The sequence below is a fragment of the Panicum virgatum genome, chromosome 3K, assembly GCF_016808335.1.
Source record: "Panicum virgatum strain AP13 chromosome 3K, P.virgatum_v5, whole genome shotgun sequence".
NCBI classification, from domain to species: domain Eukaryota; kingdom Viridiplantae; phylum Streptophyta; class Magnoliopsida; order Poales; family Poaceae; genus Panicum; species Panicum virgatum.
In genome coordinates this window covers 15,193,385-15,220,244 of record NC_053138.1, presented here as the reverse complement: position 1 = coordinate 15,220,244, position 26,860 = coordinate 15,193,385, and the positions used below count along the sequence as shown (strand labels likewise).

Genomic DNA, 26,860 nt, shown 5'->3' with positions numbered 1-26,860 from the left:
TGAAAACCAAACCAGACCAGGATTCCACCCAATCCCAACTAGCACGGTAATCACAGTTAGAACAAGAACTCGGTATGGGAGCATCATAACCAAATTAGCTTTGTATAAGCACTGCAGCACGATTAACATCACAAGACACCAAAAGAGATTCTGTACAAGAGACCACACGGCTCTACAGCCTCAGCCAAATTCCATTTCATTGTGATCCAACTAACTCTTACAAATGAAATTGCAGGTCACAATGAAGTGCGGTAACTGGCACTGGAAAGCGTGACCCTGCCAGGTCCCTGCTCAGAGACAGCCGGACGAGGAAAATAGCAGCAGATCATCTAAACAGCATTTTTTTTTATCTCACTTTTGGTCCGATAACTCCTGACCTGGAAAGTTACTCATCATCGTCATCGTCGTCAATTACCAATCTGTGTCTTCTTTTTAAACCAGCCCTTTGATTAGCCTCAGAGTTTGTTGTGCCGTCCCCTGATTCAGTGATATTTACATCATCAGTGATCCTTTGGTCAGTGTTTTCATGATTATCTAGCTCAACTTCAAAGTCATCCAAAAGTTCAGCTTCACGGGCATTGCCACTGTTATGTACTGCATCAGGCCCATGAGTTGGAGAAGCATCCCTGCAATGTGAGAAACTCTCTTGTAAATGATAAATGCATACTGTAGTATGGTTCCCTACTTCTCTTATTGATATGGGATGTTCTAGCTATTTGGCTTTTAATAGGCATAAATAAATTACATGATATGAGGAAAACGATAGTCAAACACAATCCTCGAATATTAAGCCTTACAGACAAAGTGGAATAAAAAAAAAGGTTCCCTACAGAAATAAACACTCAAGACTGAGGTGTACATATACTCTGCAAAAATGTAAACAGATGTCCTACAAATAAGCTCTTCATGTTGCACAATAAAACAGCATATCTAGGAAAGAAACTTCGTCCAATTAAAGGATGCCATTTTTGCCACATAATACTTCAAAAACATATCCACAGCTTATAGCTAAGAAGCCACTCTAACTGGCGCTTACCACGTAACTTATTGAGTTAACAAGCCAAAATAAGGAAATTGTCTGTTTGCATAGTTCATGTCTATGTTCTTTTTATGACAACTTCACAAGTTAAGCCTACAAGCTTCCAAAAACCAACCTTGATTTTTATGAATATCACAATAACAATATACAAGACATCAACTTGCACTAACAAGCCTGTGAAGGCAATCTGTCAATTTAAAGGATTTCTAGTCTGAAATTGAATATACTTTACTTACATGATATTAGAAGCAATAGTCTCATCATGAAGGTCAATGTTTGTCAGAGATTCTTGGCCTTCTTTCATATTCGCTGAAAAGTTTGAATTCACTAGCCTCTTCTTTTTTCCACTTCTGTTAAAATGAAAAGGAAATGATTAACTCAATGCAAGGGAAGAAAATTGGGGACAGATTAAATTAATGAGATTTTAACTAATGAAATCGTGAAGGTTCAAATGATCAATATGGTGCAAAGCAGCATGGCCAGACCTAAGCACGGATCCTATGGTCTCGTCATCAGGATAATTGTCATGCAAAGTTTCTTTATGTTGCAATACTCTTGGTGAAGAATCCTTCACGTTTGTGTTGTTTGAAGACTCTTTATGGTTTTGTTCATTCCCTTCAAACTCTGATGTGGATAACCTCTTCTTTTTTCCACTTCTGTCAACAGAAAAGGAATTGGTTTAATCAAATGTATCTGAGGGGTGAGGGATGCGAATGAGAAGATTATAGAATTAATGAGTGTCAAGTATTTGGCATCACGAAGATTTAAATTTCCATCTATTCATATATATACTACAGCTGAATGAGTTCACCTAATCATGGATCCTATGGTTGCATCATCAGAGTCTGGGTCATGCTGAGCTTCCTGATGCTGTGATGCACTCAGTGAACTGTCCACCAAGGGAAGCTTCTTATTTTTGGCTCTGCAGTAATTAAAGGGCACTCAGCAAAGTCAGCATATCAAAAAAAAGGAAAAATAAAAAACAAGAGTAAAACAAATTTATCTATCTGTGAGATATGCTGACACTCAGTTCTTATGGAGCGAGAATGTAATCTAAAATACTTGCATCTACCATAACCATCATACTTGCTGCATTTGCTCACAATCCTGGTTTCTTAGCTTTACACCAATAGTGAAATATAGACAAAAAGAGCACCCAGTTGAGAGGCTGCCCACCCAGTCTTGAACTTGGGTGTCTTGCAAATTGCTAGTCCTGCTGGTACCTTCTAAAGGGTTTGGTACACCTCTGCTCTTAAGGCAAAGCCATGGGGATGTCTTCTCAGTGTGGTTGAGCTTTTGTTTTAATTAGCTGATTGAAAATATGTGGGTATATTACCTGCTTTTAAGTACTTGCAACGTTTCTTCATCAGATGATCTTCCATGACTTGTGCCATCGTGGCCCCGGTTTGACCCATGTAACCTTTTCCTGCTAGTCCTGGAAAACGCAGTCTAAGGTTTAACAAAAGTAGAGAATAATGGCTTGTATTCCTCCAAACCCTAGAAGGGTGGGATATATAGATCCTATACATGGGCCTCTAAATGAGCCTCTATACATGGGCTCACATATACACCAACACCCCCCCGCAGTCTGAACTACCGGTGCAGCGGTGTTCAAGACTGGACAAGAAGAGAGTACAAATAGAGTACAAAGGGCAAATACCCCCTGCAACCACAACTATTCACCGACTACGTTGAGGCTGGAGCAAAACTCCGAGAAGGTCGAGGAGGGCAATCCATTGGTGAAAATGTCAGCAAACTGGGAGGTAGTCGGAACATGGAGTACCCGAACATCGCCGATGGCGACTCTAACGCGCACGAAGTGTAGGTCGATCTCCACATGCTTCGTCCGCTGATGCTGGACGGGGTTGATGGAGAGATACACGGCGCTGACGTTGTCGCAGTAGACGAGCGTGCTCTTGGCGAGCGGGCTGTGGAGCTCCGCCAAGAGCTGTCATAGCCAGGACGCCTCGGCCACGCCATTAGCGACAGCCCGGTACTCCGCCTCAACACTGGAGCGGGAGACAACCAGCTGCCGCTTGGACGACCAGGAGATCAGATTGCCGCCCAGGAAGACGGCGTAGCCGGAAGTGGAGCGACGAGTGTCCGGGCAGCCAGCCCAGTCAGCGTCGGTGTAGACCACCAGCTCAGTAGAGGACGAGCGGTGAAGCACCAGGCCGAGGTCCACAGTGCCACGGACTTAGTGGAGGAGACGCTTCAACGCAACAAGGTGTGACTCCCGGGGATCATGCATATGGAGACAGACCTGCTGAACCGCAAATGTGAGGTCCGGCCTGGTGAAGGTGAGGTACTGCAAGGCGCCAGCCAGACTCCGGTAGGCAGTAGGATCAGACACCGGATCACCCAGATCAGCAGACAGCTTCGCCTGAGTGTCGACAGGAGTGGAGCAGGACTTGCAATCAGTCATCCCAGCCCGCTCCAGGATATCAAGTGCGTACTGCCGCTGGAGAAGGAGAAGACCAGACGGACGGAGCTCAACAGTGACGCCCAAAAAGTGGTGGAGCTGACCCAGATCCTTCATAGCAAACTCCTACTGTAGAGAGGAGATGACACTCTGAAGCAACCGCTGACTGGAGGTTGTGAGCACAATGTCATCGACATTGAGCAACAGATATGCAGTCTCATCCCCACGGCGGTAAATGAAGAGAGACGTGTCAGACTTGGCCTCGGTGAACCCCAATGTCAGCAAGAACGTGGCGAACCGAGAGTACCAAGCCCGAGGAGCCTGCTTCAGACCATAGAGACTTGTTGAGCCGACAGACCATATCCGGATGACTTGAGTCCACAAATCCCGCTGGCTGAGAGCAGTAGACAGTCTCTAACAGAGTGCCGTGAAGAAACACATTCTTCACGTCCAGCTGGTGCACATGCCAAGAGCGCGATAGCGCAAGCGAGAGGACCGTGCGCACCGTAGCGGGCTTCACGACTGGGCTGAAGGTCTCATCATAGTCCCCATCAGGCCGCTGAGTGAACCCCCGGAGAACCCAGCGAGACTTGTAGCGCTCCAGTGTGCCATCAGTCCGACACTTATGCGTCCAGATCCACTTGCCAGTCACCACATTGCAACCAGACGAACGCGGCACGAGGTCCCACGTCTGGTTGGCAAGAAGAGCCGCGTACTCCTCTTCCATCGCGCGACGCCAGTGAGGATCCGCCAAGGCGTCGCGGACAGAGGAGGGTACCGGAGAGACCCGCGGCTCTCCCTCGGTGGCGGAGAGAGTCGCGGCCTGAGACGCCATCCGCCGAGTCACCATGGGATGGATATGCCGAGGATCCCGATGGATGACTGGCGGGTGGTACACCTCCGGCTCGGCTCGAGAGGGAGCCGAAGGAGGCGGCGGCGGCGATGGCTCCGGTGTAGGCGTCGCAGGAGCCTTCGAAGCAGGAGGCGGCGCCGGTGTCGACGCCGAACGATGCCGGTACACCTGCACCGGCTCAGCGTACCGCTGCGGCGCCGGGGTCGGCGCCGAACAACGCCGGTACACCTGCACCGGCTCAGCGTACCGCGCAGGTGCTGATGAAGGCACCGGGGCCGCGCGTGGCGTAGCGGGAGACACCGGGTCCGCGCACGGCACGACCAGAGGTCCGGGGGCCGCGCGTGGCGCAACCGCGGGTAACGGGGCCGCGCTCGGCGCAGCAGGGATCACCGGAAACGGTGCCGGTGCGCCGGGAAAACCTGCAGGGAAAGGACAAACAGGTAACGGTGGCTGAACCACCGGGTCAGTCGGAAACAGAGACTCTAGCTCGGGGTCAGGAGAAGAAGTGGAGGAGGTGGAGTAGGAGAAATCCGACTCGTCAAAGACGACGTGTCGGGAGATCAAGACGCAGCGAGATGTGAGGTCAAAGCATCGGTACCCCTTGTGGTCAAGGGAGTAACCGAGAAACACACAACGAGTCGAGCGGTACGCCAGCTTATGAGAAGTGGTGGCGGAGGTGTTACGGTAACACGCACACCCGAAGACCCGAAGGTGGTCGTAGCGAGGAGGGGTACCGAAGAGAGTATGGTGTGGAGTGGGAGCAGGAGGCAGTGGACGGAAGGCAGTTGAGCAGGTAGGTGGCGGTGTCGAGGCTTTCAGCCTAGAAGAACGGGGGCAGAGGCCTGGATCAGAAGGGTGCGCACGACGTCGTTCGTCGTGCGAATCATCCGCTCAGCCTTGCCGTTTTGAGGAGAGGTATACGAACAAGACATACGCAGCTGAACACCCCGAGAGAGGAAGAAGGAACGGGAGGTGGAGTTATCGAACTCCCGCCCGTTGTCATACTGGACAGCCTTAACGATGAGGCCGAACTGAGTGGACACCCAGGCAAAGAAGTGGAGGAGAGTGGGGAAGGTCTCAGACTTGGCGCGCAAAGGAAAAGTCCAAGAGTAATGAGAAAAATCATCAACAATGACCAGATAATATTTATAACCAGACATGCTGAGTACAGGAGATGTCCACAGGTCACAGTGAATAAGATCAAAAGCATGCGCAGCATGCGAAGAAAAAGAAGAAAACGGAAGTCTAACATGACGACCTAACTGGCACGCATGACAGAGGTGCTCAGCAGGAGCCCTAGTACATGGAACATCGGTACTACGGCTGAGCTGAGCCAAAACATCGCGGCCGGGGTGACCAAACCGACGGTGCCAGGTGGTGGAAGAAGGCGTCACGGCAAAGGCAGTAGACGAAGAAGAAGTCGAAGACGGAGCAGCGGAAGCAGGAAGCCGAAGAGTGTAAAGGGGTCCTGGGCTATCACATCGGAGGAGCGGACGCCGGGAAGACGAATCCTTCATAGTAAGACCAAAAGAGTCAAATTCGATAGAACAGGAGTTGTCAGCATTAAACTGACAAATGGAAAGAAGGTTGTGAACCATTTGAGGAGTAACAAGAACATTAGGAAGACGAGGAGCAGAACCCACGGCGGTGACAAGAAGGCAAGACCCATCACCAACCATGATAGAAGGAGGACAAGGGGGGTGTGGGGGTCGGATAGAAGAGAGGATACCGGCATTAGGAGTCGTGTGGAAGGAGGCACCCGAGTCGACGATCCACTCGATGCTGACCGGTGGCGTTAGTCCCATGGTGCTGAAGGACTGCGCCAGAGCAGCCTGGTCCCACCCCCTAGGCCAAGTCGGCTGCTGGCTGGGCTGAGCGGGCGAGGTCCAGTACGGCGCGGAGAGGGGAGCAGCACCGGTGAACATGGCCGCCGACTGGAGCTGAGGGCGAGGCCACCCTCCCGGACCCTGGAACGGCCAAATCGAGATGCGCCCTGACCATGGGTTGCTGAAGGATGGCCAGGGCATACCTCCAGGGGCAGGGGCAGAAGCGGGAGTCGGAGCCGGAGCCGGCAGAGTCGGCGCGGCCCGACGGCCCCCACCGGTACCGGTACCCCCAGAAGCAGGGGCGGCGGAGGAAGCCGGTGGAGCAGCGACGAGCGCAGTGGAGGTGGACGAGGGCGATCCGGGCGCGAGACCCCTGGTGATCTCCTCGAGGGCGAAGTCGCCCCGGACCTGCAGGAAGGAAGGGAAGGGCCTCTGGCGGGCGATCTAGCTCTTTAGGTGGTCATAGGTGCTGCTCAGGCCTCGTAGGACATTGAGCACCAAGACCCGATCGGACACAGGATCCCCGAGGTCGTGAAGAGCATCCGGCCATGCCCTTCATCCGCCGACAGTACTCACCAACGGAGAGGTCCCCCTGCACGAAGGTGCGGAAGGTGGCGTCGAGCTGGACGGCGCGGTACTCGGCATTCCCGAGGAACTGCCCCTCGAGCGCCACCCAGGCCTGCCGCGCGGTGCCTCCATGGGTCTTGACGAGGTCCTGAAGATCTAGGGAGATGGTCCCGAAGATCTAGGACATGGCGACGCTGTCGAGGTGCAGCCACGCCACGTCTTGCGCCTCAATCGGCGTGTCGAGGAGGACGTGGTCGTCGAGGGCGTAGCGGCGGAGGGCGAGCAGGACCTAGTTCCGCCAGCGTCCGTAGGAAGAGGACGTCGGGTAGAGGAGGACGGTGACCAGGGCCCTGATGTTCTGGACGCCGGCGGTCTGGAGGTGGAGCAAGGCGACCATGGGATCAGTCGGGTCGTACCGGGCTCCAGATCCAGCGGGCGGGGCCTGGCGGGAGGAGGCGCCGGGCTCGGGGTCGACGGGCTGGGCGGAGGAGACGCGGAGGTAGTGCTCCGCCTCGGCGACCCGGAGAGCGAGGGCGTCGGCCATGGCGCGCTCGCGCTCTCAGGCGAGGGCAGCCACGCGGACCCGCTCCTGGGCCGCCGAAGCCTCCGACTTGGCGGCGAGGAGGGCCGCAGCGAGAGCAGCATCGGCCTGCTGCCCACAGAGTGCGGCGGCGGCGAGCGGCGCATGTACGGGGGCCATTCCGAGGCCAGACCACGCAGGATTGGCAGCGGCGGCGTCGGCAGCCCGATTGCCCGCAGCGACCGCAGTGCGGTGGGCTGTAGCAGTGACAGGATCGGCATCCGGCTGCAGGGGACCCTACGCAGGCCCCACGCCCCCAGCGCCCGCGGCGGTGGCCGGGTCGTGCTGCAGGGGCGGCAGCGGCGCCTACAGGGCCGGCGGCGGCACCTGCAGGGCCCTGGCGGCGGCGCCAGAGGCCCCTGCGGCCCCTGCACCCCCGGCGTGCGCGGCCCCTACCGGATCGATCTGCAGCAGGGGCGACGGGGGCGCCTGGAGAGGCTGCGGCGACGCCTAGAGAGGCGGCGGCGGCCGAGGCCCTGCGCCCCCTCCAGCCCCTGCGCCCGCAACCCCGGCGGCGGCGCCGTCGGGCGCGGCCTCGAGCAGGGCAAGGGCGACGGCGGGCCGGATCTGCGGCCAGGCGGCGGCCCAGGCAGAGGCGGCACGCGGCGCAGGGGAAGAGGAGGGAAGGGGAGGGAAGGAGGAGGGGGCGCCGGCAGCCGACGGCTGGCCATGGCGCCGGCGGCGGCTGGGGAGAAGAGAGAGGAAAGAGGGAAACCCTAGGCTAATGATACCATAATGGAGAGAATAATGGCTTTTATTCCTCCAAACACTAGAAGGGTGGGATATATAGATCCTATACATGGGCCTCTAAATGGGCCTCTATACATAGGCTCACATATACACCAATAGTAACTACCAAGTAACAGCAAACTTGTCATTAGATAGTTAAGTAAGAAAATCACATTGAAGGGCGAGCCTGGTGCAGCGGTAGCCCCTACATTTGTGTGGGTAAGGCTTGGGGTTTAAAGACAACCCTTCCCCAGACCCCGCACAGTGCGGGAAGCCTACGGCACTGGGTACGACCTTTTTTTAAATAAAATATTGACAGAGTATCCATTTCCAGTGAAGTTCTTAGGTAACATGATGTACTTATTTTTGAAAATATCAGTATGCAAATGCATCAATTCTACAGGTAAAATGTATGCAGGATTGTTGAGCATCTGAATAGAGATTAGGTACCATTAATACTTACCGAGAGCTTTTAGGCTTGGGATCATGGTTATGTTCATCAAGTGAGTCATTTTGTGATTCTGTAGCGAGATCTCCACTTGAGAGAGATCCATCTGCAACCTTTTTTCTCCGCGTGGCATTCCTGAGACCTAACTGTGTAAGCTTACGAGAAATTTGAGCTGAAGATATCTTCCCAGTGGGGTCCAATGCCTCAGCTATTAGATGACTGCATTTTCGATCATCCTTATATCTACAAACAAAAAAGGAATAAACATTCTGGGATCAGCACAAAATTCATACTAAGAAAATAATCATGCATAAACAGGATCCAATGATTCCTGCATAATGCCAAGTTACCAACTTTATTAAGTGCATTGAGCTACATTGCTCTTTTTTGGCAGAAATTTAACACTTACTTTTCATAAAGATCTTTGATAAGCCTCTCTTGCTCTTCAGTAAAAATAGAACGACCTCGTCTTTTTGGAACTTCTGAGTTCAGTGAACCTCTTGATACATGGTTCCTGATATTAAGCCCATCCAAATCTTAATAAGGATTGAAGTTCAGCTAATTAGCTATGCGTCCAAATACAGAACAGCATTAAAACGAACCTCTCATTTTCCTCAGTTTCACTTTCTGAAAGTGACATCAATCTGCTCCTTTTATATGTAGTACTACTCTTCTGAAAATCATCCTCACGTTCACCAGCTGATAAATCTCCATCCCTGTGTGTATGCCAACGGAAATTAACATTGTTGACTTTAGGACTCACAATTTTGTATGCGGTAACACAAAAAATAATCAATAACCAGCAACAAATGCACAGAACTTACTCATTAGCATCATATGGTGCCTGCGGTATAACCAAGTCAGCTTCATCATCACCAAGAGAATCTGCTATATTTATTGGACCTCTCCATCCCTTACTTGAACCAATTTCACCATTCTTGTTTCCAGCATCTTTCTTAAGCTCATTCAGTAGTGCATCAGCATCAATACAATGGCACTCCTTGCGTGTCTTCCAAAATAATATGTCAACAAATAGCAATGGCTGTTTTCTCATTGCCCTCAACATTTTCCTCACAACTTTAGAAAGAAAATTTACGATGTTTGTGTACTCCTTTGAACTAGAAAACTTCTGTTCGGCTAGTATATCATAGAAAGTAGTTAAAAGTGATAGCTGCAAAAGACAGTATTATAAGCTCCCAAAGAATAAACAACTGCGAGGAAACAGATGTAATGTAGGTATTTCTTTTACCTGATAGAGCATTGGTGACAACTCGAGATCTTCACAGAATCTCCGAAGCATGCATATTATGTAATGATTTGTACGATACGAGTTACTTTTGTAGTGCTTCAACAACCAGCAAACATTTTGCACAACAGAATTGTTTGCAAGGCTGGATATTAAGCGGGAAACATTAAAATCGACTTCACTTGTAGCAGGCTGGTGATCATCAATTGAAGAATCTGATGCCTCGCCCTCTTCATCAATGAGATTTGTTTTCATTACACCGTCTGTGCAAGATGGATCACCTTCAGCATCAGCAGTACTCTCCATATTAACTGCAGTGTTCACAAGCGTATCTGGTACATGTGCACCACTGGCATTGACTTCTCCTTGCTCTGGGGAGGAAGGTTCTACAGTAGGATCCTCTGTTCTCAAATCTGGAACTGATTCAGGTGGGCATTTGGTCCCATCTGTTGGATCAGCACAGTTTGGTTCCACATTCTCTGCTTTGGTTTGTGAATTCTCATTTTTATCATTTCTTTCCTTCTTTTTTCTGCCCTTTTTTGTCCTTTTCGCGACCTAAAGGAAAACAGAGCAATATTTGATTGAGCATTATGTTATCCATCTTCACTTTAAACAGTTCAATTCAAAACCTATAAAAGCAAACAGTTACGAAAGAGCCCACCATACCCTTAATGCACCGCGTGCTTGAAGCTTTTCCATGAGCTGTAGCATAATATGAATTGTCTCTAATAAATCTGCTAGATCACTGATAAGAACAGATAGGTGAATATAAATAAGGTGAATGAATGTAGGGTATACGTTTAATTCAATGAGGAAAAGTAACGTCGATCTCCAGTAACCAGAAAGAAAATATAATTCAAACCATGGAAAACACACACACACACACACAGAAATTCAAGAAACACAAGTGTGCAACATCTTGCAGGTTATTGTGTGATTGCTTTAGTTACTGTTTTTTTTGGGGGTGGGGGGGTGGGGGGGGGGGGATCATCTATTATTACAAACAGAGCATCTAAAGCATGAACATCCAAACTGCTTATTTTAGGAAATCAATGGCCATCTATTTGCTGCATACAGTAAAGCTATATATTGACCTTTTGTAAAACCAGGGGCACAGGTGTTATGCAGATAATGTTCTGAATGACACGTCAAGTTTCCAGTTTATAAAGTGTGCCTATGTTATGACCGGCCTCACGTACAAGAGGCGAGGTGCGCCAAGGGGCCAAGGAGGCCATTTATCTTCAGATTATTATCATTAGGGGTTTTCTTGTTAATTAGCGTGAGACATATAAATGCTTGTGTAAGACTCTTGGAGAAATCAAGCAGAAACATATTATTGTTTCCGGCTTCCCCACGGGAGCCTGCCCTAGCCCTAGCGCCGCCTTCTCCTCCTCCTGCGCCGGCCACGGCGCCCTCTCGCCGCCCTCGCCGCTCCTCGCCTCGCTCGCTGCCCACGCATCCCTACAACCTCCGTCCAATCCCCGGTAGGACTAGGGTTCCTAACAGCCTGGTATCAGTGATGTCAGGTCCTCCTACATCCACCCTCCCGCCGCTAGCGCCTGCGCTGACCGCTCCTTCTCCATCTTCGCCGGTCGACGCGTCCACCGTCTCCTCTATGTCCAACTCGTCGGGGGCGCCACTCACCTTGGAGTCGCTGGCCGCCGTGGTCGATCGGATCGGCCGCAGCATCGATTCGCTGCAGGCAGCCTGGGCGGGGCTGCTTCAGCCGCCCCCCCTCCTCACCCGGTGCCAAACCCGCCGCCACCGCCGGCGCCCACAACGGCGGCCGGGCCCTACGGAATGCCCCTCTCGTCGGCCGGCGGCGTCCCCCTCCATCTGCTGCGCTGGCCAGCGTCGCCATCCCCAATCCCGGCGTGGGCGATGGGATTGGCGCCTGCGCCGGTCTACACCGCGGCTGTGACGACCACGCCGTCCGCTACACACACGGCGGCGCCCAGCTTCACCCCTCCGACTGCCCCCACCCAGGGTCCTTCCTATGGCGGTATGGAAGGGGACTCCGACGACAACCAATTGAACGGTGCCCCTACTGGCCACCCGGCTCCGCCGCGGTACTACAAGTTGGAGTTCCCGACGTTCGACGGCGGGGTGGATCCGCTGAATTGGCTCAACCAATGCGAGCAATTCTTCCGTGGCCAACACACCTTGGCTTCGGATCGCACCTGGCTGGCCTCGTATCATCTTCGCGGCGCCGCGCAGACATGGTACTACGCATTGGAGCAAGAGTAGGGCATGCCCTCCTGGGAGCGCTTCCACAGCCTGTGGCAGCTTCGTTTCGGGCCGCCGACACAGGGCACACGGCTGGCTGAGCTCGCGCGGCTGCCCTTCCTCTCATCGATACAGGACTACTCGGACCGCTTCAACTCCGTCCTTTGCCATGCAAGCAACCTCAACTCTCTCCAGAAGGCCGAATTGTTTGTGGGCAGCCTTCCCGAGCACCTCAAGGCGGACGTGGAGATGCGCAGCCCGCAAGATCTTCAGTCGGCGATGTACTATGCGCGTGCGTATGAACGCCGCGCGATCGCCCTCGGCACGACACTGACACAGCGCGGCTACCGGCCTCCGGTGGGGCGTTCTACACCACCTTGTCAGCAGCTTGCCGCATCATCTGGAGGGGTGAGCACTCCAGTCCAGCCGACAGCACCTGCGCCGTCGCGATTCCGCCGCCTCTCGCCGGCAGAACAGCAAGAACGTCGTCGCCAGGGCCTGTGCTTCAACTGTGACGAGCCGTACGTCCGCGGCCATGTGTGTCAGCGCCTCTTCTACCTCGTCAACGACGACTACGTTGACGACGACGTTCCGGCGGAGGCCGCGGTGGCAGCCGTGTTCCAGGAGGAGCGCATGCCTGCCCCCATGTCCCTGGACTCCACCTGCGACGCCCCACCCGCCGCGGATCCGCCCACGGTGTCCCTCAACGCTCTCGCGAGCGTCCGCACGGAGAACTCCATGCTGCTGCTCGTCACCGTACGTGGTCAGCGGTTAGTGGCCCTCCTCGAATTCGGCTCGACGACGAACTTCATCCACGCCGACCTTTTCAGTCGCTTGGGGCTGAACACTACTCCGCACCCCTCGCTGCGGTGCTGGTGGCCAATGGGGACCGAGTACCGTGCCAAGGGGTCGCCCGCGACGTCGCCCTCGCCATCGGCTTGGAGGAGTTCACCGTCACGTGCTTCGGCATCACCTTGGGCGAATTCGACCTCATCCTGGGCGTCGAGTTCCTCCGGGCGCTCGGGCCCATCCTATGGGACTTCGAGGGTCTCTGCATGACCTTCACACGCCACGGCCGCCGCATCCAGTGGCGCGGGCTAGGCGCTCCGCACGTCGACACTCGAGCGCCCAGCACTCGCGCCGTCGACGCCTCGCCAGGGCAGCCCCTCCTAAACCGCCTGCTCCTTCAGTTTGCCGCAGTCTTCGACGAGCCGCGGGGGCTGCCGCCAGCGCGCCCATATGACCACAGGATCCACCTCCTGCCGGGCACCGCTCCTGTCGCTGTCAGACCCTACCGCAACCCGCAGCTACAGAAGGACGAGCTGGAGCGGCAGTGCGTGGCCATGTTGCAGCAGGGGATCATTCGGCCCAGCACCTCTTCGTTCTCCGCCCCAGTGCTCTTGGTCCGCAAGCCGGACAACACTTGGAGGTTCTGCATCGACTACCGCGCCCTCAACGCGATGACCTCCAAGGGCAAGTTCCCGATCCCGGTGGTGGACGAGCTCCTTGACGAGCTTTACGGCGCCATCTTTTTCACGAAGCTGGACTTACGCTCGGGCTACCATCAGGTGCGCATGCACCCGGAGGACATCGGCAAGACGGCGTTCCGCACTCACGAGGGGCACTGCGAGTTCTTAGTGATGCCTTTCGGCCTCTCCAATGCGCCAGCCACGTTCCAAGCGTTGATGAACGACGTCCTCAGCCCGTACCTTCGCAGGTTCGTGCTGGTGTTTTTCGATGACATCTTGATCTACAGCTCCTCTTGGGCGGAGCACCTACAGCACGTCGCCATCGTCCTACGGGCTCTTCAGGATCACCACCTCCACCTCAAGCGCTCCAAATGCTCGTTTGGGGCGTCTTCGGTGGCCTACCTCGGCCACGTGATCTCCGCCGGGGGGGTGGCCATGGACACGGATAAGGTGAAGGCCGTGGCTTCTTGGCCTGTCCCGCGCTCCGCTCGTGCGCTGCGGGGCTTCTTGGGGCTGGGCGGCTACTACCGGAAATTCATCCAGGACTTCGGGATCATCGCCGCCCCGCTTACGCGTCTCTTGCGGCGAGATGCGTTCGCTTGGGACGAGGACGCCGCCGAGATGGCGTTCCGGGCGCTTAAGGACGCCCTCACCACCGGCCCCGTACTCCAAATGCCAGACTTCGACAAGGGCTTCGTGGTGGACAGCGACGCTTCGGGTGCGGGGTTTGGTGCCGTCCTCCACCAGGGCGCCGGACCCCTCGCCTTCTTCAGCCGGCCATTTGCTGCTCGGCATCTCAAGCTCGCTGAGTATGAGCGCGAGCTCATTGGCTTGGTGCAGGCTGTTCGACACTGGAGACCGTACTTGTGGGGGCGCCACTTCCTGATCCGGACGGACCACTACAGCCTCAAGTACCTACTGGATCAGCGGCTCTCAACCGTTCCTCAGCACCAATGGGTCAGCAAGCTGTTCGGCTTCGACTTCGACTTCGCTGTGGAGTACCGCCCGGGCCGCCTCAACATTGCCGCGGACGCCCTCTCCCGCCGGGACGAAGAGTCCTCTCCTTCCGCGGATGGTACAGTGGTCGTGGCGGCCCTCTCGGGGCCATCCTTCGCCTTCCTCGACGACGTCCGCCGCGCGACAGCCGTGGCGCCCGACGCCGTGCTTCTACTGGAGCGCCTCCGCGCAGGCGAGCTGACCGCAGCTTGGCGCGAGGATGCGGGGCTTTTGCTGCAAGGATCCCGTATCTTCGCCCCCGACGTCAGCGACCTGCGCCAACAGGCCCTGCGACTGGCTCATGGCGCCGGTCATGAAGGGGTCCAGAAGATGCTGCACCGCCTCCGCTCGGATTTCTATATCCCGGGCGATCGCTCACTGGTGCAGGACTGGGTGCGCACCTGCGACACGTGCCAGAGCCTCTGTTACCCCGATACGTGCAGGGGACCCCGTATCCGTGTCGGATACGTATCCGATACGGATATGCGGGGGATACGCGCCGGATGCGTACCCGCGGCGTATCGGCGTCTCCCCGAGCGTATCGGACTAGAAACTGCCTCTCCGGTACGTTTCAGAGGTGGGATACGGCCCATATCATCCCACCCCGTGGACTCCCCGTCTCCCCATGCCCTGCCGAATACAACGCGCCGCCACTCCGTCTGTCCGCACGCACGAGGGCGACGCAGCAGGGGGAGGTTGGCCGCCCGCCGGCGACGAGCCACCGGCGACGAGACGCAGCCCCTCGAGAAGCTCCTTCCCCCGGCGAGGCGGCGACTAGCAGCAGGACCGGCGGGCGGCGGCCAAGCCCGCAGCTAGAAGGAAGTTGGCACCCGGCACCGATCTGCAAAGTCCGAACTCCGGTGAGGCCTTTTCTTCTCGATCTACTCTTCTTGTTGCTTGATTCCCATTTCCCCTTCTTGATTAGTCGATTTCATGATTTTATCCAGTAAATGGCATCTCCAAATCTCAATCTACTCTTCTTGTTGCTTGATTCCCATTTCCCCTTTTTGATTAGTCGATTTCTTGATTTGATCCAGTAAATGGCATCTCCAAATCTGAGTAGGGCTAGTGGCAGTACCAGTGCTGCTCCTGGTAGTGGCAGTACACCATCTTTGTCTGAGCATACAGAAACTGAAACAAGACCAACTGATATTAAGGCTCCACTTTGGAATCACGTCACCATTTTGGAGAAGGCTAAACCTAGTGGGGCAATGTGGAATACATTCTTAGGATCACAAATCCTATATATGAAATGATACGTTTGGCGGACACCGACACACCATGTCTTCACTTAATCTATGAGATGTGGGATTCAATGATTGAAAGAGTGAAGAAGGCGATATATCAATATGAGCTGTTTCACCCATGACTTGGTGGACAAATTATGGACATTCTGTCCCTTTATTGATGAGTTTGGCCATCAAATTGCTGAGTCAACCAGCCTCATCTTCTTGCTGTGAAAGAAACTGGAGTACGTATAGCTTCGTCCATTCTGTCAAAAGAAATGCTTTAACTCCTGAACGTGCTGAAGATTTGGTCTTTGTGCACTCCAATTTGAGGCATCTGTCAATTCGTCCATTATTTATTTTTTTACACAAAAATTCAAAACGTATCTGTATCGGGTTTTTTTGGAAAATGCCGTATCCGCGTATCCGTATCCTTCCGATACCGATACACGTATCCGTATCCGTGTCGCATAGGTCAGCGCAACAAGACCCAGACTCTACGCCCGGCTGGGTTGCTGCAGCCCCTGGAGGTTCCGTCTCAGGTGTGGGCGGACATCTCTATGGATTTCATCGAGGGGCTTCCGAAGGTTGGCGGCAAGTCGGTCATCCTCACCGTCGTCGATCGCTTCTCCAAGTACGCGCATTTCATCGCGCTCGGCCACCCCTACTCGGCAGTGTCAGTCGCCCGCGCCTTCTTCGACGGTGTTGTACGTCTACACGACTTCCCGACGTCCATCGTCAGTGACCGCGACCCAGTGTTCACCGGCAACGTCTGGCGCGATTTGTTCAAGATGGCGGGTCACACTTCGCATGAGCACGGCCTTCCACCCTCAGACGGACGGCCAGTCGGAGGTGGTTAACAAGGTAATCGCCATGTATTTGCGGTGTGTTACAGGAGATCGTCCGCGTGCGTGGGTGGATTGGCTGTCGTGGGCGGAGTATTGCTATAATACGTCCTTCCATACCACCCTTCGCGCCACGCCGTTCGAGGTGGTGTACAGCCGTTAACCGCCGACCATTCTACCGTACCGGCCGGGAACCGCACGTACTGAGGCTGCGGATGCTCTTCTCTGCAGCAGGGATGAGATGCTCGCTGAGGTCCGTCAGCGCCTCATCCAGGCGCAGCAGCTGTCGAAGGAGTACTACGACACCAATCACCGGGATGTGGAGTTCGAGGTCGGCGCGTGGGTGTGGCTGCGCCTCCTTCACCGCATGACACAGTCCCTCGACCCCCGTGCGCGTCAGAAGCTCGGGCCGCGATGGGCGGGGCCGTTCCGGATGCTCGAGCGCATTGGCAGCGTGGCGTATCGTCTACAGCTTCCGGAAGGCGCCCGCCTGCATGATGTCTTCCACGTCAGCCTCCTCAAGCAGCATCGCGGCGACACTCCAGGGGCGCCGGGTTCCCTTCCTCCGACACAGGATGGCCGCATTGTGCGTATCCCTGAGCGCGTTTTGCAAGCCCAGCAGCGGCGAGGTGCATGGCGCCTCTTGATCCAGTGGCGCGGCCTGCCAGAAGAAGAGGCGACGTGGGAAAGTCGCGAGGACTTCACCGCCGCTTATCCAGAGTTCCAGCTCGAGGACGAGCTGTTTGCGAAGGCCGGAAGAGATGTTATGACCGGCCTCACGTACAAGAGGCGAGGTGCGCAAGGTGGCTAGGCGGCTGGTGCGCCAAGGGGCCAAGGAGGCCGTTTATCTTCAGATTATTATCATTAGGGGTTTTCTTGTTAATTAGCGTGAGACATATAAATACTTGTGTAAGACTCTTGGAGAAATCAAGCAGAAACATATTATTGTTTCCGGCTTCCCCACGGGAGCCGGCCCTAGCCCTAGCGCCGCCTTCTCCTCCTCCTGTGCCGGCCACGGCGCCCTCTCGCCGCCCTCGCCGCTCCTCGCCTCGCTCGCTGCCCACACATCCCTACAACCTCCGTTCAATCCCCGGTAGGACTAGGGTTCCTAACAGCCTACTAATTCAATTACTATATGTCCTGAAACTTCAAATTCAGTGGATGCAAATGACAGATGAATGTACTAACCTTTTAGGTTGCTTGTGACTATCAAACGACCTGAACAAGTTCAGCAGAAATTGAGTGAGGCCTTGTTCTGTCTGATCATAGAACAGTTTGTACAGTAAAACACGAGCTGTCTGAGATTCCCTTGAATCTTCAGGAAGTACTTTTAGCACCAAATATATCATGTCAATCTGCAATCCAAGGTACTGCAGTCTGAGGGTCCACAAGATGCATGCAGTAATAACTGAATAATCCATGAAGATATAATGAATGCAGTTTATGAGGTTCATCAAATTAGTATCTCGGGAAGTACTTATTCATAAATAGATAAATGAATACATTTTAGTATGTTTACTCTTGCTGATAGTAAGACAAGCTAAATTATGGTAATGGTTTAAAACGAAGAAAATTTAAGTTCTACCTTCTTTAACTCTATTTTGCTGAAGTCGAGCTCTACATAGCAAACTCAGTTTGGTTAGCCACATATGTGTATAGATGTTCCTTCATACTTGATACAATCTCTACTTGAGCTAAACCTTTCCAAGAACTAGATAGTGAGTACTGCATCAAAATTTCGGAGCTAAGCCCTGGGATCTTGTTCAACCTGACCTTGTTTTGCCATGCACTTCTCACCTTGGCATTTTCGCAAACTGTGCTCTCTAGTTTGTCTGTTGGTGGATTACTAGGAACTAAGTTTAGCATCACTGCCTTTGTAAAATTTATAAATAAACATTATCTTACCATGGTCTTCATTAAAGACCCAGCTGCTGAAAGAGTATTGTAGTCATTAGTTTCCTTCAGGCTCTCATATGCCTCTCGCCACCTGGAAATGACTATATTGAACATATCTTCATTCAATGTGGCTGCAACAGGTCCACATATATCACCATGGAATGGCAGATTATCATCATGCCCATTGCTAGGAGAAACTTCAGATGGTTGGATCTCTTTAACAGATTTCTGACAAAAAGACATTGTCAGGAATCATCATGGAAGAGGAAGGGTGGTAATCATATATCAGCCTGGGTAGACAACTAGACATGGTTATGGTATTCAAGGCAAATAAACCTAGACATAACTAACTACAACATATAAGTTTCATATAATCCAGTAGCAAGTAGAAATCAGTTATGTAACTGTGGCTCTTGGCAATTCAAGACATCATCGCTGAACAAGGAGTGAAATGACAAAGGAATTTCTACATTAGCACATAAAAACATACATAATTAAATGAAGCATAAACAGCTCATGAGTTCTGCTCCAAACCTGGTCATTTGAAGCCTTCTCATGTTGGAAAGCTAAGACAAATCGAGCAACTTTGAAGAATGTAGATATGTCGGATTTCTCGATAGAATCGTGCTCATTCTTGATATCATCGCAAACTGACTGCATCAGGACTGGTAACCACCCCGTTATCTCCAGCTTACAGAAATAAAAAGTGATAGTTCAGTTAAATGGAAATGAAACAAACTTACTATTGTATGCTCCAGATAAAAATTGATCCAGGAAGCTTCTAAGCTTTTCTGTAATACCCTCCTTTGGTATGTACAAAAGTTCATTGTCCCAGGCTATCCTTTTCTGAGGACCCTTTTGTACATTACGTATTTTCAAGAGGCTATTTGCAGGTGTGGAGCTTGGGTTCCCTTTGCACAATGATTTAGATCCATCCTGTCAGTTCAAATGCAAGCAAAGACATAACATGTGACAATCAGGTTTTGATGCAGGATCCAATCGGTAGAATTCGAAAGTATACAGTACCACTGAAAAGCATGTAAAAGTCCCATTGAGTGAGTTATGTTCTAAATTGCGTTGCCTGAACATTCTTTTTTTCCTTTCTTCTTCCTCCATCATCAATTTCAGTGAATCAACTGAAGAATCAATATCTGGGTTAACCTGCTCCTGTAGAGTATCAATGGAATAAGCTTTTCTCACTTAAAGATGGCAGGAGAAGGGGCATCTAAAATACTGAACAGCACTTGCAAAACTGAAAAAAAAATGACTATAAGGAGGAATACCTTTGAACCTTTATCTGAAGCTCGGGCAATCAATCCTGGATCTCGACCTAAGAAGAGATAATGATAGATCTCCATCAAAAGAAGGTTTTCCTCCTTAAGATAACCGGAGGGCTCATCCATATGCTGAGTTAGCACTAAGATTATGTCGATCACATTCTCTTGGAACATGAGCTCCAAAAAGCTGTCAGCTAGGAACAGTAAGTGGGTAGCTTCTCCAGATGCCTTCTGAGGCAATGTGATTTCTTGAATAGCCAAGATGTTGCGGAACAAAGTAAGCACCAACTGAACTAACTTCCAGTCATCTTCTGTGAATAGAGTTCTGGGCATTGAGTAGTAAATCAGGTAAAACTCAATAATGAAGATATAGTGTACAGAACTAGTAATAAATAGCAAATAAGGAGCAGAGTGGAATAAGAATGTTAATGGATAAACAAACTTGCACTTCTGCCCCTTCGGAACAGGATATATAGAGAGAGCAGTCTCCGGATCACTACAGCATTACATGTGACACTTGAATCAGAATGCCAATAGCCCTAGGCTGTTTGATTCCACTTGACAACACAAATAGGACCACTCAAAATTCTAGGATTTGCTTTGGCACTCAATACAAATTAGCGAAGCTTTTTTAAGGAGCATAGAAGTAGCTGAAGATAGTGCAAGCACCAAGATAACAAACTAACACAATAGTACATACACCAGGCATAGTCTTGCCGATATGGTAATGGCACAAGTAAAATCTCACTGAAACTAGTTACCTAATAATTCGTTATCCTATCTGATTGCCAAATGGAATCCACAAAAAATAACATGCTCGAATTATGGGTGGAATGATGTGAGGAAAAAAATTCTCGGGCTAGAATGGAATAGCATCCAGTTTGGAAAGAATACAATTGGCCAAAATAGATAATGAGGATCATCTCCATAGCATTTTACATTCCTCAACAAATATGTTGGAGTATTAGTGAATTGCCCACCTCTTCCCATCAGTTTAAAGCTTTTGGGTTGAATTGATTGGTGCATGCAACTCAATATGGTATCAAGGCCAGAGGTCTCAAGTTAGAATCCTGGCGGGCGCAATTAAATAAAATAATTGCAGCCGACTCCTATTTCCATGTTTAAGGCCTGAGGAAGCCTGCATGAGTGGGAGTGTTGGAGTATTAGTGAATTTCCCACCTCTTTCCATCAGCTTAAGCTTTTGTGTTGAATTGGTAGATGCATGCAACTCAATAAAATATAATCTGTTTGGCTATTCTAAGTGGTTCTTTTTTCTGGGTAAAGAAAAACTTGCTATTTTGAATTCTTGGGTTCAGGAATTTTTCATTCATCAATTCGTGAAATCCAATTCCCACAACACGTGGACTGTCTTTCTCCTTTCAGGGACTGTCCAGAGGTGAGGTTGTTATACATAGTACCAACCCATCTAGTTGAAGAATTTATTTGTTTATTTATTTCTGTTTCGAATTCAATCCCCACACTGCTAACAGGGCCGATCTTGCATTTGATGGGTTCTGGGCAAGTAAAAAATTGAGGGCCGCTCATTCCAGTTTAGCATTGCATACCCTAAAGACAAATATTAAATGTGGTCTCACAAAATGCGACAAGGAAACTTAATCAGTCTGCAAACTGATTTCTTCATACGGTCCAAGGCAAAGTAGAGAAACAAGGCCACAAATCAAAGCATAAGATTGACATGTTCAGGATCAGGCAACCAGATTCAAAATCATTATGCCTCAGATTATTAATAAGCTTTTGTTCAAGAGCAAATATATAAACAAGGGAAGAACTCTAAGAAATAGTCCTTTCAAAATTCTCAAATTCTCTGTTCTTTGCACCTATACTTTCCTTGCTAAATACAATCAGCTCGATCTTATAGATGTTTCTTTAGACAAGAGCGACAGGGGAAACAAAGGAGCTTCATTCAACTTCCAAGAGCTTGTAGGCTGCTCATGTTGATGTTTCTCTTTCCTTTTGGTCCAGGCAGTAGTTCATAATGTGGGCCTTTAGGAAAATATGTTGCGCCAGGATATATGAGCAAATATAATAGACTGACTATACAACAATGTTTCATGATCATCAGGTGCAACACTGTGTTCTCAGTATCTGTTCAATGATGGGGAATGGAAAAAAAATAGAGGAGGGGATTTACCTTTCCAAACGATCCAAGGGGTCCTCAAGAAGAGACACAATGACTGTCACCGCAACATTGCGTGTCAGTGCAGCCTTCAAATCCCACAGATACTCTATCTGCTGTGCAACATCCTCTGACGAGGGCTCCACAGGCATTGTAAGGAACACCAGTACTTTCACTTCATAAAAAAAAGGAAAGGATTTAATCATAGAGCGCTACATCAGAGCATCACTGAAATAAAGGGATTAAAAAACGTAACTTTAGTGCTATATTAGTGGGGGAAGATGATAGAGTCTCTATCGGAGATTTATTCACGTTGAACACTCATATACAGCACTTTGACAGTTCAACGAGGCAAAATGTAAGAACAATTACCCGCAGTGATCACCAGATTGCGGTCGGTCTGGTAATTCTCAATGATGGGCACCAGATCTCTCGACGCAATCTTCCACTTGCAGACCTGCTTGAAAACCTCCCGCCGCTGCGGGTCGTCCCGCCGAAGGAATCGCTGCAGATCCTTTAGATTATCTACAGAAGAAATGGCGAAAAAACGCGCGGAGAGCACAAATTAGCCAGCAAAACACTCGTCCGCAGGTCAGAAATGGGGCCAAACCGGAGCCGTTGCCGAAGAAGCGCAGAAAGAGGGGGAGAGCGGCGGTACCTAGGCAGTGGTCGCTCTTGACGTAGCCGATGACGGCGCCGTCGTCGTCCTCCTCCGCGGCGCCGAGGCCCGCGCAGGTGAGTGAGAGCACCGCCGAATCCATGGCGGCGCGCGCTAGGGTTTAGCCATCTGGCCGGTGCGCGGAGTTGAAGCTCGCCACAGTTTGATGGATGCGAGGTGAGGGATGGGAAGGTGAACTAGGCAAGAGAGGAGTGGGGAATCGAAGTGGGGAGAGGCGGCGGGATCGGTGCTGGGAAGCCGATGAGGCCATGAGAAGGGAAGATTTTTCCCGCCGCCGGGCGCCATTTCAGTGCGGGTTTTCCCGCGCTTTGCTCCCGCCTTGTGGGCTGCCCATCCTCTGTTTATGGGCCGGGCCCAGTAAGAAATTAGGCTCATGGGCTACAAACCATGAGGCGAGTAACTTACAGCCCAACAGATAGATAAGGTGAAGCAGGAAGAACCCAGGGGTCCAGCACAGCAGCAGCCGTCCATGTCCATGGCCCTTTCGAGCTCGCTGCGTGCCCTGGCCCTGGTCTCGCCGGCCCTCCCCTCCGCTCGTCCGAGCGGGGTCACGGTCCCGGCGTCCCGCGCGCGGGGCCGGCCGCGGAGAGGGTCGGGGGTCGTGGCGCTGGCGGCGGCGCTGCCGTCGGACGCACAGTGGCTGGAGCGGCTGCCGGAGAAGTCGAAGCCGCTGTACACGCACAGCCTGCCGTGCATCGAGGCGTGGCTGCGGAGCCTCGGGTTCACGCAGTCCCGCGAGGACCCCGCCCTCTGGGTCGCCGAGATGCCGCTCTGGCACGCGCGCCTCAGCCTCGATGTCACCGACCTCCACATCAGGTACAAACCGCATATTATTACTCTTCCAAGTTCCAAGTTTCACTGCATATGTGCTACTGTGGGGATTCAATTCGTGCTCATGATTATTAAAAAAATCATTCTCCTAATTTGACCAACTCTTTCCTGTGTCTTTAGCCTGCCCAATCAGCGTATGTGATGCTCCGAATGAACTTAGTTTGGATGTTTCACTGTTCTGTACAAGCACATAACGAATTGTTTTTTGGCCGTATACATTTGTAGAGGTCGGAACTTGTTTCCATTATCTAAAAAAACATAACGAATTGTTCGGCTAGGATTTGCAGTATTTGTTAAGAATGACTGAATGATCGTTCGTCTAGTAGTTCTGAAGAGTGAAGATTCTTTGGTGTGCCAGTGTCTTAACTTTTTTTCAGCTACTTCCTGAGTTACATTAGTTACTGTGTCATCAAATCAGTATGAATCCTTAGCTGGATCACTCAATTGTTCATTAATTGAAGACAAAATTGTTAATCTTATCGTTAACTAGGTACTTGAAAAGCGGCCCTGGAAATCTTGAGAAGGATGTGGAGAGAAGATTCAGCTATGCCCTAAGCAGAGAAGACATTGAGAACGCGATACTTGGAGGACCTTAATACAATCAAGGAGCTCAAAGTTAGGATTCGTCTAGTCATGTTTATTCTCGAGGCAAGGTTGGCACTGAAGAAGTTGCACAGCCCACCGATGCAGTGATCTGCATGCTTCTCTGGTAATTGTATGATCAAACAGATCATGTGTCGAAAAATAATATTCATATAAGCTCTTGCATGACTAGGATGACATTGGAGATGTGGATGCCTCCAGGTGCCGCGCATTTGGTTTGTCGGCCTAAAAATGAAAACCTTTGAGCACAAACTTGCTCATATTTATGTAAAGAAATGGCTGTCATAATGATAACTTTTATTATGTCTTGTGTTGCTATGCCTTACCTTTTTTACCTATATGTTTGGGCTTAAAAACCCTGATCAATTTTTTATTTTGGACTAGTATTACCACATATCCTTGGTAAAATTTGAGTGTGCAATTGTAGGCAATACAATGGTCTGCATATATCAGAATGTTTCTTTTGTGAAAATATATCCATGGTAATTATTCATAATCAGAATACTATGAGGGTATCTCTCGAGACAAAGTTGCATATGTCATATTTATCTCTGCTTATTATGACTATTTATGAACAAAATGAAACAGCTTGACTATGTAGAATATGATTACTAGATTCTAGAGAAGAATGAGTGTTTTTTTCACTCTTGTCCACTAAAAATGGTTGCATAACATTGCCTAGAAAAGCTAACGATTGAACATGGTAGAAACCAACACTACCCAAATGCATTGGTGTTATATTGTGATCCAAATTCTGGTGGGAGATTGTTGGAATTTGGGCTTGGCCCATTAAGTATTTCAGTTATTCTAAATAAATCCCAAAGGCTCATGTGGTGCAAACTTTTAATCCCACATTGTTAGTATAAGTTGAGGAGACCATATGACTCTCCTATATATCTAACCCATAGGCTTCACCGGAGAACATCAATTCGATTATTCCTCTTGTAAGCCACCGTTAGGCGTTGTAAACACACACTCGATATAGTGAAGTTCTTACTGGCTGGCGCCCGTGGTTTTTACCCTTCGCATTGGAGGGGTTTTCCACGTTAAATCCTTGTGTCTCTTGAAGTTTGATCTTTGCTGTTTTCATCGTTTTTGTTCGCCGTCACTTCTAATAAATGGTACCAGAGCCGTGGTTTCAAGTTAGGGTTTCGTGATGGCGTCGATGAAGTATGATCTACCGATGTTGGACTACAAGACGAGGTTCTCGCTGTGGCAAGTCAAGATGAGAGCTATTCTGGCACAAACCAATGATCTTGATGAGGCGCTGGAAAAATTCGGGAAGAATAAGAAGGATGAGTGGACCAATGAGGAGAAGCACAAGGACCGTAAGGCTCTTTCTCTTATTCAGCTTCATCTATCTAATGATATTCTGCAAGAAGTGCTGCAGGAAAAGACTGCTGCAGAATTGTGGCTAAAACTGGAATCGATCTGCATGTCGAAGGATCTTACCAGTAAACTGCATATGAAGTTGAAGCTGTATACGCTTAAGATGTAGGAGGGTGATTCGGTGATGGGTCACCTATCTGTCTTCAAGGAGATCGTTGCTGACCTAGGGTCGATAGAGGTTAAGTATGAAGATGAGGACTTAGATCTTCTCTTATTATGCTCTTTGCCAAGTTCTTATGCAAGTTTTCGTGACACCATACTATTAAGCCGTGATGAACTAACCATTGCGGAAGTTTGTGAGGCACTCTAGTCTAATGAGAAGATGAAAGGCATGGTGCAGACAGATGGATCGTCCTCAAGGGGCGACGTCTTGCATGTTAGATGCATATCAGAGCAAAGATCATCCAGCGACAACAACGATCGTAGCAAGAGCAATGACGGTAGAGGCCGCTCCTAGTCCAAAGGTCCCAAGAAGAAATTATTTTGTAAGAACTGCAAGAAGAAATCTCATATGATTGAGGATTGCTGAAAATTGCAGAATAAGGAGAAGATGAAATATAAATCTGATGGTAAGGCTAGTGTTGCTTCCGCTGGTGAAAACTCTGAGTCAGATTGTTTGGTTGTCTTTGCTGGTTGTGTTGCTGGTCATGATGAGTGGATTATTGATTCTGCATGTTCCTTTCATATCTGCACTAACAAAGATTGGTTCAGTTCTTATGAGTCTTTGCAGAACGGTGATTTTGTGCGCATGGGAGATGATAACCCATGTGAGATTGTTGGCATTGGCTCTGTTCAGATCAAGACCCATGATGGCATGATTCGCACACTGAAGAATGTGAGGCACATACCAGGAATGAAAAGAAATCTGATCTCGTTGAGCACACTTGATAAAGAAGGACTCAAATACACCGGTTCAGGTGGAGTTGTGAAGGTATCTAAAGGTTCTCTTGTATGTTTGCTGGGTGATCTAAATCCTTTAAATTTATATGTTCTTAGAGGTTGTACTTTGCATGGTTCTGTTTCTACTGCTAATGTTGCTAATGCTGAACCTAGTAAGACTGACCTTTGGCATATGCGTCTTGGACACATGAGTGAACTCGGTATGGCAGAATTGATGAAGAGAAACCTGCTGGATGGCTGCATTCTGAGTGGCAAGAAGTTCTGTGAGCATTGTGTATTTGGTAAGCACAAGAGGGTCAAATTCAATACCTCTGTTCATACCACAAAAGTTACACTTGATTATGTTCATGCTGATTTGTGGGGTCCTTCCCGTAAGCCTTCATATGGTGGTGCTCGTTATATGCTTATCATTATTGATGATTACTCTAGAAGAGTCTGGCCTTATTTTCTGAAAAAAAGATGATACTTTTGCAGCTTTTACAGAGTGAAAAGTTATGATAGAAAGGCAAACTGAAAAGAAGGTCAAGGTGCTTCGCACTGATAATGGTGGAGAATTTTGTTCGAATGTTTTTGATGAGTATTGCAGAAAAGAAGGCATTGTTAGGCATCACACCATCCCATACACTCCGCAGTAGAATGGTGTGGCCGAGCGCATGAACAGGACCATTATCTCGAA

General features: G+C 50.4%; 2 protein-coding genes across 4 annotated transcripts; one reads left to right on the top strand and one right to left on the bottom strand.

Moving 5' to 3' along the window:
* Window positions 1–75: 75 nt before the first annotated feature.
* Window positions 76–22,717, bottom strand: LOC120697801 (protein timeless homolog). 3 transcript variants are annotated; one of them, XM_039981149.1, is made up of 20 exons: window positions 22,441–22,714; window positions 22,155–22,307; window positions 21,798–21,957; window positions 19,652–19,970; window positions 19,395–19,535; window positions 19,112–19,304; window positions 18,903–19,033; window positions 18,378–18,596; window positions 17,661–17,827; window positions 10,377–10,455; window positions 9,714–10,265; window positions 9,289–9,635; window positions 9,067–9,180; window positions 8,874–8,978; window positions 8,480–8,707; window positions 2,376–2,474; window positions 1,851–1,961; window positions 1,525–1,695; window positions 1,276–1,389; window positions 76–626 (listed from the first exon to the last, which is right to left on the bottom strand). In XM_039981149.1, exons 1-20 carry the CDS (start codon window positions 22,541–22,543, stop codon window positions 386–388), a joined length of 3,747 nt encoding a protein of 1,248 aa, XP_039837083.1. In that variant the 5' UTR covers window positions 22,544–22,714; the 3' UTR covers window positions 76–385. The 3 variants fall into 3 exon arrangements, with proteins under 3 accessions (XP_039837083.1, XP_039837085.1, XP_039837086.1); XM_039981151.1 differs by lacking the exon at window positions 2,376–2,474 and having other exon boundaries at window positions 22,441–22,715; XM_039981152.1 differs by lacking the exon at window positions 1,525–1,695 and having other exon boundaries at window positions 87–626; window positions 22,441–22,717.
* A 180-nt stretch (window positions 22,718–22,897) lies between these two features.
* Window positions 22,898–24,203, top strand: LOC120697808. Its single transcript, XM_039981160.1, has 2 exons — window positions 22,898–23,277; window positions 23,783–24,203. The coding sequence occupies exons 1-2, from the start codon at window positions 22,931–22,933 to the stop codon at window positions 23,886–23,888; spliced, it is 453 nt and encodes a 150-aa protein (XP_039837094.1). The 5' UTR covers window positions 22,898–22,930; the 3' UTR covers window positions 23,889–24,203.
* Window positions 24,204–26,860: the final 2,657 nt, after the last annotated feature.